The sequence below is a fragment of the Paramisgurnus dabryanus genome, chromosome 11 (genome assembly GCF_030506205.2).
Source record: "Paramisgurnus dabryanus chromosome 11, PD_genome_1.1, whole genome shotgun sequence".
NCBI classification, from domain to species: Eukaryota; Metazoa; Chordata; class Actinopteri; order Cypriniformes; family Cobitidae; genus Paramisgurnus; species Paramisgurnus dabryanus.
The window spans coordinates 40,345,680-40,361,050 of NC_133347.1; the positions used below are offsets into that span (position 1 = coordinate 40,345,680).

Below are 15,371 nucleotides of genomic sequence, written 5' to 3' on the forward strand. Positions count from 1 at the left end.
ATAGCAACAGCGCCCAAGATCCGCCCACAAAGTCACTTGTGTTTTGTGCTTCACACTTGAGTTTCAGATCGCTAAAATAGGGCCCAATCAGGAGAGACTTTCATTTTAATTGTTTTATTGCTGTATTTTATTTACCATTCGAATAAAGGATTTTACAAAAATATTTTTATTTTATATGCTGCAATATGCAGAAATATAGGTTTACAGAAGGAGGACTTTCTTTATTTCTTTAAAATATGGTGGAATGTGCAGAAAATCGGTTTAAATGTTCAGGAATTTTCTTTGTTGTAGACTGTTGCATTTAATAAAATTTTTGCTTGGTGCATTGAGAGGTGAACCCAAACGCGTGACTTCACGCCAGAACCCAAACGCTGTGACCTTGCGCCAAATGTTTTTATTGGTTTAAAAGTACAAACAGGCGAGTTATGAGATTGAGTGTGATGGATTTGTTCACTTCACACAAAAAGATCCTGGAAATTAGAATGAGATGGCTAACTGTAGTAGCGTTTAGTCCATTGTCTATAATGGCCTTATTTAGAGATCACTTTTTTAACCGACAACCGACAACTTTGACCGATTAACGTTAATACGGTCAACCGGCATCGGTCAACACCCCTAGATGTCATGGCAGCAGTGTTTGAGATATAAAAAATCAGTTTGCAATTTAACATCTCTAATGTCACAGCATCATGTGGGCCAAGTCTGGTCTCAATCACATGAATCCCCTAGGGGATTAAAAAGTTTAACGCATGCGACTGTCAGTGGGGACAATTGGTCCCCACAACGTGATAATTACCAGGTGTACACACACATACATAAATATATATAAGGCAACTAGCTGCCAGTAACTTACTGTAGATTTTACATTTTTTATTTACTGGCAATAGTTTGTTCAAAGTTAAATGAGCATAACATTTTTTTTTAACTTTGTGATATATATATTATATATTATTTGTAAAATGCTTATGCATAGGTAATGTTTAACAGTAAAATCTCAATTTAAATAAATCAGATCCTGAATCCTGCTTTTCAGGGCCATTTCCATAAAAGTTGCCTACTGTCTGTCAAACTTTGTCAGGCCCCGCAAGATCAACCAGCATGGACCATCCAATGCGAGGGGGCATACTTTCTAGAATTGAGCAATTAAATTGTCTCGTTTTCCCTTTTCTGTTACATGTACATGGCTAAAAAGTGCCTAATAATATTTTTATAGGCTAATGAAATATGTAAATTATTACCAAAACATTTAAAAAAAAAATTTGCTGATCAACTCACTTTAGTCTGTATTACAGGCATATTAAACTATTCCTAGCAATTTTACCTGTGTGACACAAAGTAGTTATACTAATACACATTACTTACATTCTGAACATGCTAGTAGTTACAGACAGCTCTGTCTTAAGGGGTTACGACAAAGTGAACTCCTGCTCCCAGCCAACGAAACACTGGCACACTAACCTTTACTAACATTATCCTTCTGCTGTTTGGAATGTCTGGGTGGAGGATTGCCTACTTGGCAAAGTCAGTTTAGAAATTATACTGGTTATATTGGATTACACATGCACATTGTTGAATTACCAAGGCTTTTTCATTCATGACTTAAGTGATTTTTTTCAACAAACTAGTTAAGAGTATCAAAAGTTTCATCTTCATTATGTAGCGAGTGCAACAGAGTGTTAAAAAAGATATGCTCACAACCAAAGTTTGTGTTTGTCATCACACTACGAGTAACCACTGTATTATCCTCTGTTTATGCTGTTTTTTCAAGGGTGGATTCCATTATGTTGGTGGAGGAGGGATTCAACTTGGTTAGTGTGGATGCTAGTGACAAAATGCTGAAATATGCACTTAAAAAGAGATGGGAGAGAAGAAAAGAGCCATTCTTTGATAACTGGAGTGAGAAATTGTCCTGTTTTAATGACAATATAAATCATGTGTTTTTTTTAAGAAATGTTTCAGTATGAACTTTCCCCTTTTAGTAATTGAGGAGGCCAATTGGCTTACATTACCAGAAGATATCCAAAAACCTGGAGATGGGTTTGATGCTGTTATTTGCCTGGGAAATTCGTTTGCTCATTTGCCAGACTTCAAAGGTTAGATTTTAGTTTTATATAAATTTGTCCTTTGACTTAGCTTTTTCAACTTCTTGTTCATGTCTTACAGGAGACCAAAGTGATCATAAGGTTGCCTTACAAAACATAGCCAGCATGGTAAAACCTGGTGGGATCCTGATAATTGATCATCGTAACTATGACTACATCCTTGAGACTGGCCAAGCACCCCAGGGAAAGAATATTTACTATAAGGTACTATTATTTTTTCAAATCTTCATCTGTTTTTACTAACATTTAAAATTTTTGTCTTCAGTTGTAGAGACTGCCAAGATTGTGTCTTTTTGTAAGTCTATGAAGTCTGCTTTGTTTGTCTTTAATTTCAGACATTTTATTCTGCATTAGTGTATTACTCTTATCTTTATTACAGCAAAAAAGGACATTAGATTACAGCATCCCTTTTAAACAGATTACCTGTACAATATCCCCCCCTTAAAAATGCTTTGTTCTATGGTCTGTATTTGACTTTATGTTTATAATTATTTGGTAGTTATTAGGGATGCACCGAAATGAAAATTCTTGGCCAAAACCGAAAAATAGGAAACCAAAGACCAAATAAGCACAGACTGGTTTCTGACTGGAATCTATACATACACTTGATTATACATGTTTTTATTAGAAAAAGAATACTAGGGAGATAATTTTGTTTATATGTGCCCTGTCAATAACAGAAAGTTCCCTTTCAATACAGTTCACTTCGCATTGTGTCAGTTGCTGACGCTATGGGGGAAACTCCTGTTTACTCCGCGATTGAAGCCTATTGGTTAACGTCTGTAGAAAATACAGACCAATGACGTTTGAGCCCGCACGGGGCATGGAACACGTCCTTATATAAGTCCGGGATCATGCGTCAAGAGCTCATTAATTTTCTCCTTCAGCGCGAACCTTCTCTCTGCTCCGAAGAAGAAGCCCTTACTCGACGTCAATCTGAGCACTGCTACACACCAGCGTGTTCCCCTGCCGCTTTCCGGTTGAGTATAAAAGAGCGAATTTCATTCTAAAAGAGCAGAAGCGCGTTGAGATAATGTCGCTTCGGCACTGTGGCTCATGACAAGCCCCTTTGCCTGTGGAGGACCTCCACAAGGAGTGCGTCATCTGTCTGGGTCCTGCCCACGCCGAGGCCATACTCACCGAGGCAGGCTGCGCCCACTGCGAGCTCCTTCCCATCGTGGTGCTGCACTCCCGCCTCGATATCTTCCAGAGGAAGGCTTCCCGTGCTCTCCCGCCTAAACTGCAGCGGAGCCGTGAAGTCGAGAGGCGCCCCGAGACTCTGTCTCCCCGCCGCCGTCCTGTCACCTTCGTCCATGAGGACCAACGCCCCCTGCCGAGTGCTAGTGACAGGGTTTCCTTTGGGTTCGATGACACCGTGGAGATGATGTCATCCTCTGAGGAGTTAGAGGATTGGGTGGTTTCGGATGACGACGCCCACGCCATCGTCGCTGAAGATCCCACCGAGTCCCATCCTCACGACTCTGAGCTCATCCGCATCCTGACACAAGCTACAGCGGAGCTCAATATTCAGTGGTCGCCGCCGTCAGAGCCTCAACTCAGCCATCTGGATGAGTGGTTCCTGCAGCCTGGGCACCGTCAACCATCCCGCCAGCGGCAGGCGCCGTTCTTCCCGGAAACAATCTGCCTCAGCGTCTGAGAAGGGCCATCCAAATCCGCCGCCAGCTCAGCGCCCTACGCTAGCACCAGCTCAACCCCAGCAGAGAGTTGAACCGGAGGTAAAGCGCCAGCGTCCTGCACAACCGGCTGTTCCACCTCGACGCCGCGGTCCTCATCCTAGGATCACGCTGGACCCAGCGCCGCCTCCCTGAAGAGAGTCTGAGGAGGAAAAGAGACTCTGGTCCCGCTTTGGGCGGCCCGCCCTCCAAAGTTCTGCGTGTTTCAGTCCCCTCGGGCGCTGGACACACCCTCGCTGTAACAGCAATTTTTTTTTACCTTTTCACAAAAAGAGCAAATTTCCTCCTCTGTACACACACACACACGGCTCACCGTCCATAAGTATATCGACGCTCCCCGTCAAACTTCACGTTTGGCAATCCACACCTGGTATGCTGGGCTGGATTCTAAACTTGATCCAACACGGTTATTCACTTCAATTCGCTCTGAGACCACCCCGTTTTCGCGGCGTCTTCTACACCACTGTCCCAGACGATCGCATTCAGATCCTCAGGGAAGAGGTGCGTTCTTTATTACTAAAAGACGCGATAGAGATGGTCCCGGCGGATCAAAGCGAATCAGGCTTTTACAGTCGTTATTTTCTCGTTCCAAAGAAAGACGGTGGCCTCAGAGCGATATTGGATCTACGCGTTTTGAATCGCGCTCTTGTCAAACAGCCATTCAAAATGCTTACAGCCAGACGAATCATGGCGTTAATTCGACCGGGCGTTTGGTTCATATCAGTGGATCTGAAAGACGCTTACTTTCACATTTCTATAGCACCTCGTCACAGGCCGTTTCTAAGATTTGCGTTCAACGGGACAGCATACCAGTACAAAGTTCTGCCCTTCTGACAACATTCTGCCATTGTACTCCAGCATTTGGAGAATTTAGGGTTCAAAATCAACCTCCAGAAGAGTTTGCTCACCCCCACGCAGTGGGTCGCGTTCTTAGGCATGACGCTCGACTCGGGCATGGCTTTCACCGGAACGCGCACTCACGGTCAGACGCGAGGTGGCATAGTTCAGAGCAGGCTCACGTACCGGGTGTAGCCAATACGGGTGCAGACATTCTCTCGCGCAACAGTCCGCCACCGGGAGAATGGAGGCTGCATTCTCAGACGATCGGGAAAATATGGACCGTCTTCGGCCGAGCGAAGATCAATCTGTTTGCATCAGACGAGAACGCACATTGCCCGATTTTCTTCTCGAGACACCACGATGCCCTGTCGCAAACATGGCCGGTGTGTCTTCTATACGCTTTTCCTCCAGTGGCTCTGTTACCACAGGTCCTTCAGAGGATAAGAGAGATGAAATGCGCGATAATTCTGATCGCCCCGTTTTGGCACAATCAACTGTGGCTCCCCGACCTAAGGCAGCTGAAAACATCAGCACCATGGCCAGTACTGCTGAGAAAGGACCTCCTCTCTCAGGCGGGAGGGACGATATGGCATCCACAGCCGGAGCTATGGAATCTACACGTTTGGTTTGTGAACGGCAAGCGTCACGCCTATCGGGACATGTGTTAAATACTCTAACGGAAGCTAGGGCCCCATCTACCAGGCGCCTTTACGCTCAAAAGTCGTCTATTTTTTTCTGACTGGTGCACGGCGAAAAACTTAAACCCAAACCCCTGTGAAGTGGAGCATATTCTCTCCTTTCTACACGAAATGCTGGACAGCGGTCGCGCGCCCTCAACGCTTAAAAGTATATGTGGCGGCGATAACGGCGAATCACGCCCTTATCCCCGGTCCCACCGTGGGAAAACTTGATCTTATCATTAAATTCCTCAGAGGCGCTCGCAGACTAAACCCACCGCGACCTTACACGGTCTCGTCTTGGGATTTGTCCACGGTTCTGAAAGTGCTGCGCGGTCCCCCTTTTGAGCCCCTCGAGCAGGCTGACCTGCGTGCTCTCTCGTTTAAAACCGCTCTCCTCTTCGCATTGGCATCGGTTAAACGAGTGGGCGATCTACACGCGTTTTCAATTGACCCGTTGTGTCTGGAATTCGGTCCTAACGATAGCAAAGTGATCCTTAGACCGAAAGCGGGATACATTCCTAAAGTTTTGACCACGCCATTTAGAGTTCAGGTGGTTTCACTTCTCGCCCTGACGCAATGCTCGTTCCTGTTATTTCAGGGAACCAGGGTTACGTGAATAACCTAAGCGATTTTGTGTTTACTTGGTTTTTTTTTTACGCGTCTCTCTCATATGTGCACTATTGAGGGCACTTAAACGCGCGAGCACACAGAGACCGAGGGCGAATCCCAAACAGTCGCTCCACATAAAAACGTTATGTTGTTTTTCATTGCTTTATTTGCCAAATGTATGTTAATGGACTACAGTATGAGACACGTAAGCGTGATTTCTCTAAAGTTTACACATCAGGGGCCTCATTTATAAAGCGTGCGTACGCACAGATTTGATCGTAAAGTTTGCGTACGCAAAAATCCACGGCAAAGTGCATATTTATAAAAGCTGTCTTTGACGTGGAAAAGTGCTTAGCGCCACGTCAGGGTCTGAGCAGACGTACGCACTTTAAACATTGAGAAGTGCTCTTTTATATGTCTGTGACATTGATTAGGCATCGTTTAAAGGCGGAGATCTGAAACTGCTCGGCTGCGCACAAGTTCAAGTTCATTTGCGATTTATAGATTTGAAAGGGGTACGCGCGTTTTTTGCGCGTACGTTCGGTTTATGAATCACACGTACGCATTTTTGATAAATGATCGTAAGATCAAATGTAGGATGGTTTTTACGCAGCATTTTATAAATGAGGCCCCTGAAGTTCTGATCTTTAAAGGACATACTGTGATGATCACATCTGGACCTGACACATCCAACCGCATGCACCTCTGTGCGTACAGAAAGCTGCTCACTTTTTGCGGTTAAATACATGCACACCACCAGGGGCGTCATGCACCAATTTTTTAAAGGGGGAACAGTGTGCACAGCTCACAAAAATGTGTGCATACACAGACATCAAACGAAATATATTATAAAGTTTTCAGTCTTTTCCATGGCACTTACATTTCTAACAATTTGAGTGCCCCTGCCTTCATGCAAAAACCTCCAAAATAAAAGTGTTGACTAACTTTTATATTAAATACTATTCAATTGGAATAATGACATATTGGCATTGGCATCATATTTACATCTGAAAAGGCATGTTTTGTTTGTTTACGTTTTGTTAATGACCTGAGGGGTATTGCACAAAAGCAAGATAAGGGATTAAGCTGGGATTTTCCAGTTATCCTGGCTGAATTTAGCCCTGACTCGGTTGCATGAAGGGAGGCTAAATTAATCTTGATGTAGTTACTATGGAGATTTACTCTTTGCAGCTAGCCTGCTCCAGAGCAGGCTAACAACCAGGCTAAGATTAATCCTTGAGATTAATTTAATTCAAAGAACTTTATTAATCCCGGGGGGACATTGCTTTCATGTTACAATTATAGAAAAGAAAGAAATGAAAAAAAAAGAAAAGAAAAAAACATAATTATATGCCCATCAATTATTTAAAAATTAATAGATAAGAAATGTAAAAAATTAATAAACACATAAAAAGGGTAATTTACTTCAACAATGAATTGTCCTAGCACTTACAAAGAAAAGTTATCACAGGTGTAAAGGATCTTCTAAAATGCTCAGTTAGGGTTAGGACTTCTCTGGTCGGCCAGCATCCTATGTAGTGGGTGAAATGGATTGCTCAGAATGATATTAGTTTTGACAGTATTCTTCTCTGAGCCACAACATGAACAGAGTCCAGCTCTATACCATGTATAGAGCCAGCCCCTCTCATTAATTAGTCCAGTTTATTTCTGTCCACCACCTTCATACTAATTCCCCAACAGACCACTGAATAAAAAATGATGCTAAACACCACAGACTCATAAAACATTTGCAGCATGGTATAGCAGACTATACCATTTCAGATTAATCGGCTTGTTCCGCTGTCAATACTACTAGATATTCATGTGTTTTAGTCACTTCGTGGTCCTGCATTAAAATACTAGATATACTGTCATTCATCTAAGTATGCGTACTGTTATTTTAGTGTTATTATGAAGACTGCTGTCAGGGGTTTGATGAATATATTAATTAATGCAGTTGTTGAGATAAGAAATGGCAGATGAAGTTGAAAGGCGGTTTCAATTAAGTACATATGTAGACTACCATTAAGGCATGAGAAATATCTGACTGAGAGGTACAGATTCTCAGGTGATGTAAGAAATGTCAGTCTAGCACTGAAATCACTTCTACAAGATTGCAAGTAACATGAACAGATTACTCCATAAAGTGTTACATTGGGGCAGTCACAGTAGAACAGGCATTCTTTTGTGTTACAGCTTTCCCTGTTGTCATTGGATGCAGTGGACTGCACCCACCCCTGTGCCAGATATACAAGACTTCTTTAATGTTAAAATTGTGATGGATGGTCCAAATTATTATGCACATGCTATCTATTTTTTTTTTATAAAGTTAGTAAGTTTACAAATTGTATTTTAATCTCAATAGTTATATGACAGTGTGCATGTTATTCTATTTAAATACATAATTTGACATATTTAAAATGTCAAAAGATACTTTATTACTTAAAAAAATATGCAAATTATGCTTTTCCAAATTATTATCCAAAATGCACTTTATCAAAATTCAGTGTGTTAAAATGATCCACAAAACAGATATCTGTCAAATGTGCTGCATGGACACATAATTAAAAAAAAAACATGGTAAATCAAATAATGTATTTAGGTTACATATTAATATATGACGATATTTTTGACATAACTTTAACTCTCCCATTCATTAAACTTGTAAGTCTATAGTTTCTGTCTTTATTTCACTTGAAGATGCTAGTATTGCATCCCAGAGTTGATGTTTGAATATGAATTATAGTGCTGTCCACCTCACAGATCTTTCATATATTGATGCTCCATAGACAGGTCAGAGGATAGTATTCATACTGTACCTTAATTTTTTTCTTATTTCATGCCCATATAATAAAATAGTCAGTGTTGCTTTTTTGCAGCATGCAATAGTGTATTATCATGGATTAAAGTAAATAAATTTCAGAAGACATGATTCCTTTTTTCCCATCTTTAAGGTACTCTACATATCTTCCAGATGTCATTTTGGCCCCCTCAAGGGACCTACTATCTTACTTCCCAATATTCCAGTCCAAACCAGCCTTGTTTGAACATGGTGGCTATTCACCAACAATCCAGAATATAATATTCAGTGTATTATGGCATGTCAATGAATAAAACGGTTTGAAAACTTCATGAAGCTCAAAGCAAATGTAGTATTTTTGGAAGCTTTAGTTTAGGGGTGGGGTTGAAATCCACTTTTATGCACTAAAGGATCCCATATTGAGGGCTTCTTGGTATCACAGAAACCCCAGCATGTTTGCTTTTTAGCAGGTGGCCTTTTTATTGTTGCATTTTCCTAATATTTTCCTTAAATTCTTCATATGCTCAAATCCTGTACAAAACTCTTATAATAATTGAATGATTTCTGATTAGTTTCACCAAATATAAATTGTTATAGGAAATAAATGGCTTTTTTAAAGATAATGCACACTTTTTTGCATCAAATACTGTATATGCACATAGTAGTAGTTAAGTGTTTGCAGTTTCATGATGAATTTTTATGAGTTTTATCAATTTTTGCATCAGTGATTCTGCAATCGATCCTGTGGTCTGTTTAAGAATGCCGTGAACGTGCACTTATCCTAGCTAGCTACACCTGGCTTGACATAGCTGCACTTTCTCATCCTGGCTTAGCAATCATGCAACAGACTAAGCCAGGATGGGCTGATTAAACTAGGTCAAGCTGGGCCTTTTCTGTTATCCTGGCTTTCTTAACCCTCAAGAGTTCCTTTAAAAAACTTCCTTAAGTGTTCCTAAGGCCACAAAATGACACCTTCACAAAAACTGCTCTAAAAATAACATACGTCAATATTTTTTTTCATTTTAAACGATGCAGTCTTTTAGAACTACTTCTGCCTGAAACGTAGATATCAAATATTGATTAAATTTGTGGAAATTTTAACCCTTTATATGCCTGTTTGTTTACATTAGCCCATGTTTTTTTAACAGAAAAAACAAAAAAACTAAATATTTTCCAAAAAACACATTTGAACCACCATGTGATTATTATTATTATTATACCCTGAGATGGGTCAAAGATTGGTAGCAACATTGATTTTCATGCATTGTTATTTTTTGAACAAGGTCAGATTTTATAAAAAACTTCCTTAAGTGTTCCTAAGGCCACAAAATGACACCTTCCCAAAAATTGCTCTAAAAATATCATACGTCAATATTTTTTTTCCTTTTAAACAATGCAGTGTTTTAGAACTACTTCTGCCTGAAACATACATATCAAATATTGATTAAATTTGTGGAAATTTTAACCCTTTATATGCCTGTTTGTTTACATTAAGCCCATGTTTTTTTTAACAGAAAAAACAAAAAAACTAAATATTTTCCAAAAAACACATTTGAACCACCATGTGATTATTATTATTATTATTATACCCTGAGATGGGTCAAAGATTGGTAGCAACATTGATTTCCATGCATTGTTATTTTTTGAACAAGGTCAGATTTTATTAAAAACTTCCTTAAGTGTTCCTAAGGCCACAAAATGACACCTTCCCAAAAATTGCTCTAAACATATCATACGTCAATATTTTTTCATTTTAAACGATGCAGTCTTTTAGAACTACTTCTGCCTGAAACATACATATCAAATATTAATTAAATTTGTGGAAATTTTAACCCTTTATATGCCTGTTTGCTTACATTAGCCCATGTTTTTTTTAAAGAAAAAAACAAAAAAACTAAATATTTTCCAAACAACACATTTGAACCACCATGTGATTATTATTATTATTATACCCTAGGATGGGTCAAAGATTGGAAGCAACATTGATTTTCATGCATTGTTATTTTTTGAACAAGGTCAGATTTTATAAAAAAACTTCCTTAAGTGTTCCTAAGGCCACAAAATGACACCTTCCTAAACATTGCTCTAAAAATATCATATGTCAATATTTTTTTCCACTTTAAACGATTCAGTCTTTTAGAACTACTTCTGCCTGAAACAAACATATGAAATATTAATTAAATTTGTGGAAATTTTTACCCGTTACATGCCAGTTTGTCTACATTAACCCATGTTTTTTAACAGAAAAAAAAACAAAAAAACTAAATATTTTCCCCCAAAAAAACATTTGAACTACCATTTGATTATAATTATTATTAGACCCTAGGATGGGTCAAAGATTGGTAGCAACATTGATTTTCATGCATTGTTATTTTTTGAACAGGGTCAGAATTTATACAAAACTCACACTTCCTAAGGCCAAAATGATCCTAAGGCCAAAATGACACCTTCCCAAAAACTGCTCTAAAAATATCATACATCAATATTTTTTTCCACTTTAAACTATTAAATGTTTTTACACTACTTCTTCCTGAAACATACATGTCAAATATTAATTGAATTTGTGGAAATTTTAACCCTTTAAATGCCAATATGTTAACATTAATCGAACCACAGTGTTCGGCTGATGTCGTGAAACCTTTTGTGGGACATCGTAGCCCAGATAGAGACCTGTCCTGATTTCTCACTCCAGAGACTGAGGGCTGATTCATTTTTTTATCTGTAAACACCGGTCGGATTGAGCAGCCACACATAAGCCTGCAGTTTCTCTGTCTCAAGATCTCTCCAGTCTATGACTGTCTTCCATGTAGGTTTGTCATGGCCCCAATATGCTGCAGGATTTCATGCATCAGCATCAATGAAAAGCTTCGAGTCAGGGCTCTGATTCGGGCAGTGGCGTGTGTGAGCCCTGGGATCAAATCTCTGGCTGCTGGGAAGTAGAGGAGCGTCTCCATGTTTGTGGGGGACCAGAAGATTTTTCAATATTTGACGTCCATCCTGCCGCCACTTCATCCATCTCCTCTCCGCTCTCACCTTCTGATAAGTCTTCTGAAGATCCCTCTAATGAATTAGATTCCAGCTGGTCTACTTCCACCTCTGAGGCCTCCGTGTCGACCTCAGAATCCTCGGAGGAAGATGAGGAGCCATCCTCGCTCTTGAAGAGCATGATTATTTCATGAGCCTTATGTGTGCTGTAATGCCTTGCCATTTTCACTACTTCTGCTAAACTGTTCATACTTATAGCAGTGTACTTGCATAAACAACATGAGCGAGAAACAAAATGAAGATTGATTTTGTTTCGGTTCTGGCCTCTCATCGTTTTTATTACTGAATTAGTTTATAACGCAGAATGTGCCCTTCAAAAAGAGAAGAATTTGGATATGTTGAATATGCCCCCCTGCCCCACTCAACACCGACTCCACCCCGACATCACCACCACCCCCTTACCACTCAGAAACACTTTTTTTACACACACACCAATTTTCAACATTAAAGGTTTATCTTTTCAGTAGCTATGCGGTCCGCAGAAAACAGCAAAAATTGTGACATTTTGATGAATGCATGAAATGGTAAAAAGTAGCGCCACCTGGTGGACAAGTATAAAAATTAAAACTTCAAGGCCAGTAGTTTAAAATGATATATTGACATAAAGGTTTGTATTAGTTTATGTTAAGATAAATGGGGGGTCAAAAATGGTAGTTATAATGGTTTTCAATGGGCCAGTTTTTGTCCTTAGGAACACATTAGTCGTTTTTTGCGTAGCTTAGCCATTTTAAGCTAATTTAAAAAACTGAAACCAAAATTCTAAAATGTATCAAAAATGATTAACCTTTGGCAAGTTTGGGCAATATTCAATCATCACAGTCAAGATGGTTTAAAAATCAAAATCAAAATGGCACAAAATGTCCCTAGGAACTCTTAAGGGTTAATTCTACTTTTGTGCAATACCCCCCTGGGCTGCGTTCCCCGAAACCTTCTTAGCTCTACGTCGTTCTTAAGTTGTACCTTAAGCTGTACCTTATCGTTAATACGTGTTTCATCGAAACGTTCTTAGTTACGTATACCTTCTGTAAGTCATACTTTCGGAAGGTTGGTCTGGAGCACTCTTAGCTATACCTTATCCCACTTGACTCCGCTAGGGGCCATCACTGTGATAAAAGCTTACATTGCAGTCTATATAACTAAATATTTGTAAAAAAAAAAAGTTCCAAAACCCTACGTGTTTCATCGAAACGTTCAATTAGGCAAATATTTTTATATTTAAAGAATAAAACATTCACATAATTAGACATCATTAAACTGATGGTTGTTAGAATTTGAATTATGTTTCCGAAAGGCACATTAGCTTCGAACTATTAAATGCTACAGGCTTAATTTAAAAAATACTATATTTTTGGTGGGGGAGTTGGTTAAACTATGGCAGCAATACAGCGAATCTCACTATTTCATTTGTGCATTTCATATCCGTTAAATCTTTACTTTACCGGCTTTTTTAGCTGCAATAAAACAAATCAAGTAAAAATCGCATGCCACGGGAGAACATTCATCACGAAATCATAATTGTTGATATTCCTTAATATTATTATTGATGTTAAAGGAGCATTTCACCCGTAGAAACATTAATCTTTATTGAAAGTGTGTCATATTTGTAGTCGAAATGTAACATACATTTAGAATTTGGTGCCTATTTGACCGAGAAAAGGGGTGTATGTAGTCTCACTCCCTCAACAAAGATATTGGACTTCCTTCTTTCAATGATGCAAAATGATGATTTTACATCACTGAAAGAAGGAAGTGCAACACTGAAATCTGTATTTCTCCAGTCTCAGCGGCAACTGAGGAAATTATGCATGACCATTCAAAAACATGACTGGGGTTCTAACTAGACAAAGCTTTATGCAAATGGGTGAAGTGTCCCTTTAAGTCGACTTTGCATCGAAGTTTTTTAATGTTTTCTAACTTTGAGGCAACTGCATGCCATATTCTTTATAAACACTCAAAAGAAACTGCTCCACTTGATTATCTACTGCTTGTATAGGTCAACAAATTTTCCACATTAAATCTAATCAAGCTAAAATCTAAAGCAATCATAATATATATTTATTAGGGCTGGGATAAACGATTATTTTTTAAACGATTAATCTAGCGATTCTTTTTTCGATGCATCGATTAATCTAACGATTCATTTTATCAGTCCGATTCGACTTCGATTAGATTCTCGATTATCTCCCCATTAATTAACTAATAGCAATTTATACATGTTGATTTACATATCTGAATGTAAAAATTTCAATATGTTGATTGCTCTTGAAATTTCAAAATAAAAAAGATTATACAAGTGCAAAATAATGCATTCTTAGTCAGAGGTAGCATTTAATAAAGCGTTTGCAGCTCATACTGTGCAGTTTAGTAACAGTATAAAAATCTCAAGTTCAAATTAAAACTGCAAGCAGTGATGGAAGGGCCCTCGCACACATGACACCGCCATGCCGTGGCATAAGAATTAAAGGGAACAGTAGTAAATAGGCATTTAAGCATGTAAACATAGGTGAACCATTTAAAAGTGTAGTATAATGTGCCACATTTCCGGTTGCTAATTACAAATGACAGCGAGGTAGCATTGTGTAAGATAGCATGAGAGAGAGAGAGAGAGAGAGAAAGAGAGTGAGTGAGCGAGTGTGAGTGAGTATGAGTGACTACACGTAAATATTGGCACGTAGATGTGTTCAGTCCAGGACTCTTATCAATCATGTGAAGTTTGGGACAAATCTGACATTGCATTATCATTGTAAACATGTTGCTGTTACCAGCTGGTGGCGCTATGACCATAACTGACTATTGGCATCATAAGTGACTATCAGTGATGGGAGTAACGCGTTACAAAGTAACTGTAACTGTAACTCCACTACTTTTAGCAGTAACGAGCATGTAACAAAGTATTTTTTTAAATCAAGTAACGCAATTACAATTACTGAAATTTAAATGAGTTCGTTACTCGCGTTACTCTATTTTGTAAAAAATAGACAAGACATATCTGACGTCGCAGGACCGTAGTTGGCGGCGCAATGATTAATTACACTTCATCATAGCTGACAGTGCATATAGAATGAACATGAAAAATCTAAACGGGACAACATACCTTTGTTCTGACTGTTCAGTACTGTTCATATTTACATGTAAAAAGCAGACATAAAAGTAACTTAAAAGTTACTTTTCTAAGTAACTAATTACTTTTGATATCCAGTAACTGGTACAGTAATTCAGTTACTTTTAAAAGAAGTAACTGTAACTAATTACTAATTTTCAGTAACTTGCCCAACACTGGTGACTATTGACATGTAGATGTGTTCAGTCCAGGACTATATTAATCATGTGAAGTTAGGGAAAGATCGGACATTGCATAATCAGTGTAAACATGTCACTTCCTGTTGCCAGCTGGTGGCGCTATAACCATAAGTGACTATTGACATGTAGATGTGTTCAGTCCAGGACTCTTATTAATCATGTGAAGTTTGGGACAGATCAGACATTGCATAATCATTGTAAACATGTCACTTCCTGTTGCCAGCTGGTGGCGCTATGACCATAAGTGACTATTGACATGTAGATGTGTTCAGTCCAGGACTCTTATTAATCATGTGAAGTT

The 15,371-nt window shown here is 39.0% G+C and overlaps 1 protein-coding gene across 1 annotated transcript in view; it reads left to right on the plus strand.

Moving 5' to 3' along the window:
• gnmt (glycine N-methyltransferase) overlaps nucleotides 1–15,371 on the plus strand; it is a 59,880-nt gene that overhangs the window by 30,501 nt on the left and 14,008 nt on the right. Inside the window, exons 2-4 of the mRNA XM_065275803.2 lie at nucleotides 1,769–1,896; nucleotides 1,980–2,093; nucleotides 2,164–2,306. Of these exons, the coding sequence (XP_065131875.1) occupies nucleotides 1,769–1,896; nucleotides 1,980–2,093; nucleotides 2,164–2,306 (385 nt within the window). The remainder of the gene's footprint in view (nucleotides 1–1,768; nucleotides 1,897–1,979; nucleotides 2,094–2,163; nucleotides 2,307–15,371) is intronic.